This window comes from Nestor notabilis, unplaced genomic scaffold (genome assembly GCF_000696875.1).
Source record: "Nestor notabilis isolate BGI_N333 unplaced genomic scaffold, ASM69687v1 scaffold30912, whole genome shotgun sequence".
Classification (NCBI taxonomy): domain Eukaryota; kingdom Metazoa; phylum Chordata; class Aves; order Psittaciformes; family Psittacidae; genus Nestor; species Nestor notabilis.
In genome coordinates this window covers 4,774-11,124 of record NW_009918353.1, presented here as the reverse complement: position 1 = coordinate 11,124, position 6,351 = coordinate 4,774, and the positions used below count along the sequence as shown (strand labels likewise).

General features: G+C 56.1%; 1 protein-coding gene across 1 annotated transcript in view; it reads left to right on the top strand.

The window, feature by feature from the left end:
- Positions 1-6: 6 nt before the first annotated feature.
- The window catches only part of STK36 (serine/threonine kinase 36), a gene marked incomplete at its 3' end in the record, with an annotated part of 11,105 nt that continues 4,760 nt past the window's right edge, over positions 7-6,351 (top strand). Inside the window, 14 exon segments of the mRNA XM_010009672.1 lie at positions 7-90; positions 923-1,063; positions 1,732-1,809; positions 2,220-2,350; positions 2,601-2,850; positions 3,248-3,353; positions 3,568-3,737; positions 3,960-4,159; positions 4,239-4,365; positions 4,474-4,617; positions 4,867-5,046; positions 5,262-5,359; positions 5,714-5,819; positions 6,265-6,350. Of these exon segments, the coding sequence (XP_010007974.1) occupies positions 7-90; positions 923-1,063; positions 1,732-1,809; positions 2,220-2,350; positions 2,601-2,850; positions 3,248-3,353; positions 3,568-3,737; positions 3,960-4,159; positions 4,239-4,365; positions 4,474-4,617; positions 4,867-5,046; positions 5,262-5,359; positions 5,714-5,819; positions 6,265-6,350 (1,901 nt within the window).

Here is a 6,351-nt window from a genome sequence, read left to right as displayed (position 1 = left end):
CCCGCCATGGAGAAGTACCATGTCCTGGAAATGATCGGCGAAGGCTCCTTCGGGCGCGTGTACAAGGGGCGCCGGAAGCAAAGCGCCCAGGTAAGGAGAGAGGCACCGGGGGACAGGGCCCGGGTCCGTATGTGACACTGGGGGCCAGGTTCTGGTCGTTGTGGGTTCCGGGCCTTCGGGACTCGGCACTCGTTCGTTTTTGTGCTGACATCGCTGGCCAGCTCCTGCTGGTACAGAGTCATTCAAGTTTAAGGGACCTCATGAGTCCTCAGCCCACCCTTTGCTCAAATCAGGGCCAGCACTAAATTCAGCTCCTGTGAAACCTCAAGGGCAAACACCCCACAGCCAGTGCTTGGTTATACTTAGGGTGAATAGTTTTTCCTTATATCAAGATGAAGCTCCCCTGTTTCAGTTTGTAATCCCTGCATCATCCTCCTATGTGCTTCAGCCCCTCTCCATCCTGGTGTCCTCTGCTGTACCTGCTCCATCTTGTTGATGTCTTTCTGGCCATGATATTTCGGTGTGGTCTAAGAAGTTTCAAATAAGGGGCAATAATCACTGTCCTCCAATTCCTGCCTGTTGGTACAGGCTGGGGTGCTGCTAGTGACCCTCACTGCCATGGCATGCTGCTGGCTCCTGTCAGGCTGGCTGTCCACCAGCATATGTAGGTCCTGTCCCATGTTTCTGGTGATCCTAGTTTTGACTGTGCTCGCTGATTACTTTTCTTTGCTTTAAATGCCAGTGTGCCTAGTACTGAGACCTGCATTGATGTGCAAGGGCCTGGGGAGCGCCCCAGCTCCAGGGAACAAATGTCTTGTTCGGCGTGCTCAGCTGGAAAATGCCAAGTCCTGTCTGGGTGACATGAGGTCCCTGCAAGGGCAGGCAAGAGCCCGGTCTGATCCCAGCTTTGCCTGTTTGAAAGGTGGTGGCCTTGAAGTTCATCCCCAAGGTGGGGCGGTCTGAGAAGGAGCTGAAGAACCTGCAGCGGGAAATTGAGATCATGAGAGGCCTCCATCACCCCAACATTGTCCAGATGCTCGACAGCTTTGAGACTGACAAGGAGGTGAAGGGGACTACGCTGGGCAGATGCTTTTGCTTGAGCAGGGCAGGGGGACAAGGGCTTCTCCCTGCTGCCATAGGGACCTCTTTTTTGGGAGGTGCTGGTGACACCCTTCCAGGGCCTGCCAGTGTTTTCCAGAACACTCCAGCGTGTGGTGTGTGTGGAGTTAGCACCTGTCTGGGCTGTGTGGGGTGCACTAGGTCATATGTAGAGGTGAAGGAGCTGGGCAAGGGGTGCTTTGAGATCACAAGGTGAGGGTGACTCTTCAGTCACCTCATCAGTCTTTTCAAAGACTGACTTTTCACTGTTTTAAACCCTCATGGAGAGAGTATGATAAGAAAGGGACTGAAGACTGTGCTATGGGACATGGGGGCATGAAATATAGTAATTGGGCAGCAGAATCAGAACAAACTCTAGGCTTGTCTTGTCCTTTCCTCTTCCCTGGTTTCTGCTGGCTGTCTGAGATAAGGACAGCCACAAGGCCTCTGCTAAGTGCCAGGCCCTTGCTGCAGTGCAGCTGTGGGTGCTCTCTCCATCCCAGATCCCAGCTCAAGCTGATAGGCTGTGCATGGTGACACCCCAGCATCTCCCTCAGATTTCCTGGTCCTCAGGACATGGTAGGGATGTGGCTGGGCAGGTGCCTAATCTCACTACACTGCTCTTCCCTCCAGGTGGTGGTGGTGACTGACTATGCAGAGGGGGAGCTCTTCCAGATCCTGGAGGATGACAGGACTTTGCCTGAGGACCAGGTGATTGTCACGGGGTTGGCCACACAGTGTTTGCTGCAGGATGGAGACAGCAGGATTTGTCTGCTTGCAGGCAGTGGATCTCTGCTCTGAGACAGGAGTTCCTCTGGGGCTTTACCTGGCATAGCTGCTGAAGGGGATGGAGAGGGGGCTAAGTTGCACTGGGGGACATTGTGGTCCAGCAGGGAGCTTAGTTTCCCTATTCCCTCACCAAGGATCACAGCACCAGACTGCTGCCTTGGTAATCAGCCTGCTGCGAGGAACTGCTGGCCCACAACTTGGACTGGTCCCAGCCCCAAACAGAGCAAGAGTAGAAGTGGGGGTACCGGCGGAGCAAGCCCATAAGGGACCCCATGGTTGTGCCAGCTGGTGGCACTATGGGACACAGGGTGAGGCTCCCATGTCTCTGGCAGGTCCAGACCATAGCTGCCCAACTGGTGTCTGCTCTCTACTACCTGCACTCCCACCGCATCCTGCACCGTGACATGAAACCTCAGAACATCCTCCTGGGCAAAGACGGTGTTGTCAAGCTCTGTGATTTTGGGTGGGTGCTGGGGCCAGCTTGAGGGAGACACTTGGCCTTGGGCCAGTCACGGGCTGTCCTGTGTGCTGTAGAGGAGGAAGGGGGAGTGTGGAAAGGGAGCTGGGTTCTATGCATATTTAAAGGTTGAGCGGGGATGGGGGGATTTTGGACTCCAGAAGGGACAGGTGTTGGTAAACTCATAGAGATCTCCCTGGGAGCTGCAGTGGATGTTTCAGACCTGAACCAGCCATTTGTGCTTTGCTCTGAGCAGGTTTGCCCGTGCCATGAGCATCCACACCATGGTACTGACCTCCATCAAGGGTACCCCACTGTACATGTCCCCTGAGCTGGTAGAAGAGCGGCCGTACGACCACACGGCAGACCTATGGTCTGTGGGCTGCATCCTGTATGAGCTGTTTGTGGGCACTCCTCCCTTCTACACCAGCAGCATCTTCCAGCTTGTCAGCCTTATCATCAACGACCCTGTCAAATGGCCTGTGGCCATGAGCCCAGTCTTCAAGGTAGGGGGGAAGGCCCTGCCTGTGGGGTGAGATCCCTTAATGCAGTATCAGCTTTGGCCTCCTGTGTTGCCCTGGTGGATCACTTTTAGGTTTTACATCCCCTAACAGGGATTTCAGAACATAGAGAAGGGATGATAGCAGGGACTTCTGGGAGGGGGATCCTTATCCCTGCCATCCATAAACTGGGAAATGGGCTGACAGAGAAGTGATTTACTGGACTGGGAAGAGAAGTGTCCTCCTGTCTGCCCTAAGCACTAGAGGCCCCCACTTCTTTCCCAGAGCCAGGCAGGGAATACAGGCCTGCTTGGAGCCCTTACTGGGAGAGACTGGTGGGTACACTGTGCTCACTGGTGGGTGCTGCGCATGTACCAGTGACCCTGTGCTGTGCTCCCTGTAGAGCTTCCTGCAGGGACTGCTAATGAAGGACCCCTGCCTGCGCCTGTCATGGCCAGAGCTGCTCTCTCACCCCTTCATCGCTGGACGGGTTTCCCTGCACTGGCTAGGTCTGTTTTTTCCTCCTGCTTGGAGGATGCCCTGCTCTTTTTACTGTCCTGGTCTTTGCCTCACTCCTCTCAGCTTTCTTCAAGCACTGTCCCCTAGCTCCTGCCTCTGGGCTTGCACTGGGTCCTCTAAGATCCCAGGGGAATCTCGGAGCTGATCACTCTCCCTGTGTCCCAAGTGAGGGCTGCTGACAAAGTTCTCCCCTCGCCTCCCCAGTGATTGATGACACAGAAGAACATGGAATCTCAAATCCCTTCACCACCAAGCTGTCCCCAGAGCTGCAGGCCCTAAAGGAGCAGCAAGCCCATTCTGTGGGTCCCAGGAGTGTCCAGTCCAGAATCCTGAGAAAGGCCCGGCAGAAGATGGCTGAGGAGGCACAGAAAAAGGTAGAGACAAGCATGGGATTCCCCTGGCTGTGTCCCACAGTCAGGGCAAAGGAGGGCTACTGAAATGGGACCTGGGGAGAAAAGACAAAAGGTACGTGGGTCAGGGGGGGTGTCAGCCACCTACAAGGCAGGATGCAGGGTCCTCAGGGTGGTGGGGTCTAGGGGACTTACCTGGCTGACTGAGTAACTCTGCCCTGACCAAACTTCTGTGCCATCACCCAGGGACAACTGCAGGCAGGTAATGCATCTACGAAGGCCCAAGACAAAGGATGCGCTGGGCATAGACCCAGAACAGTCCCAGGGAAGGCACCCCTTGGGCAGGGGGACCCGCTGGCTGCCTCCAGTGAGAAGAAACCTGGTGTCCTACAAGGAAAGAGCAGCATAGCAGAGCGGGAGCTGGAGGAGCCTCCTCCCAACCCACGGTGAGGGAGGACTGAGGCTGGGACAGGAGGAAGAGGGGAAGGCATGGTCATTCGCTGACTGTGTTGTTTCCTTGGCCAGGGAGCACAGTATCACTCGGGACTATGACCGGGAATTTCCTGGAGCAGGAGCCCCTCCACAGCCTGGTGCTGACAGGGCAGAGGCCCAGGGCAGGCGCAGCATTGAGGCTGTGGACCTGGAGAGTGAGGTAAGGTGGTGTCTTGTGGTGAGGACAGTAGGGCTCAGTCCCCAGGGACTAGTACAGACACCCTGGGGCAGGCAGGGTCTGTGTCACCAGTCCTCTCTCTGTGGTCAGGAGCTGGAGAGTGATGAGGAGTGGCAGCACCTGATCGAGACCACTGAGCTGTCGGCCATGCAGCTGAGCAAACCACTGAGCCTCCTGAGGGACCCGGCTTTCCAGCACCGTGTCCAGGCCTGCCTGGCAGACTCTGCTCAGCAGGTGAGTGGTGCATGCCCAGGCAATGACTGGGGACATGGGTGCTGCCTTCTTCCCCAGGATTGGGTTGGGAACACTGGGAGAGTCCTTAGTCCAGCCAGCAAGAAGATCCTCTGCTTCTCCAGGAGTCGGAGGCACTTGCCATCTGCTTCCCTGCTGTCCCCTGCCTAAATGAGTTGAAGGGCTGCCCATGGCTGACACGTGGTCAAAACTGCTGCTGATCATGTGCTCTTCTGGCTTCTCTGTGTCCAGGTGCTAGAAGGGATGCTGGAGGGAGCCTCCCATCTCCGTCCCGTGCTGCGTGTCATAGGCAACCTCCTGGCTAACCGGAGAGAATCTAAGCTGCTTAACCACTTCTGCCAAGAGCTGAATGTGCCTCTGTCCCTGCTGCATCTAGCCAAGCAGATCCTGGAGAGTGGTAGCACCAAGCAGGTGGGTGTAGGACTTCAGAGAAATTTGAGCTTCTTTCAGCCCTGCAGGGTGCTGAGGAGGCCCTTGCGTCCTGCTGGAGCTGGCTCAGAGGACCAGTGCGTCTTCCAGGTGCCCTTGAGAAAGGAGGAGGTCCTGGCAGGAAAGGATCCTGCTGTGGTGGTGTTGGGATGGCCAGCAGGCAGTCCTCACTAGCTGTTTTTTTCTGGATCCTGCAGCAGCCCTGGTGTATCACACTGCTGACAGACCTCATCATGGTGGCCACAGTGTATTTCAGCAGTGAATGCAACCCAGAGGAGAGTGGGCAAAAGGACAGGTAGGGACCACCCTCTGTGCTCTGAGGTCTCTAGTGGCGACTTTGGGGACCTAGCAGTAGGTGGGAGGATGGTGTTCATACTCTGTGGCTGGAGCTGTCTCCTTGGGGAAGCACTGTGCACTCAGTTCTTCATGCCATGTTGCTGTGCTCACAGAGGAGTGCCTTCCATGAGTGGCTCTGATTAAGGGAAAGGCTCAGCTGACTGGAGTCCAGTTGTGCTGACTCCTGACAGCACTCAGTGCTAGTGTGTGCTGCCTGCTCCATTAGCCAGGACCATATGGGCTAGTCAGATCCTGTCCTAACAGCCAGGGGCCATGTTTCTGTGCTCTCTTCTGCCCTGGCTGCCTCCCCCAGCCTGCAGGTCTTCCAGGAGAGTGCTGCCTGCTTCCTATCCCTGCTGCCGGAGCTGCTGGCTGAGCCAGCTGACAGCGCGATGACACTCTACCAGCAAAGCCTCCTGGTAAGCATGCCACTGTCTCCCTTCTCCCCGACACCTCCCCAGGGACAGAAGCTGTGGGGCTGGGTGTGTGTGTGTAAGGGTGGGTGCAGGCTGAGGACTCTGCTCCCAGCAGTGGGGTCTGGTGTGTTCTTTGTCAGGGCAGACTGTCTCACCCATTAGGGTTTGGTTTTGGTTTTGGTTTTTTTTTTTCATCGCATGCATAAAGGAGGTCTCTGAGGGGGCAGGTTTCCTAAATGTACCTCCACATGTAGCACTTTCAGCCAGCATACGGGCACATGTGGCTTCCACAAAGTAACCTGGCTGGAGAGGACACTTAGTGGTCCCTGAAGCTGCAGCACAGGAGTATTTCTCCCATCTCTGCTGTTCCCCCACAGCCTCCTCCCCCACTGTTCTCTCTCCTCCCACCCTCAGTATTCAGTGATGGCAACCCTTGTGTCTCCCCCAGTGCTTCACCCTGCTCTGTGAGAGCTTGGATGCAACATACCCCTCTGTCTCTGCCTGCTTCTATGCCAGCCTGCGAGAAGAGCAGCAT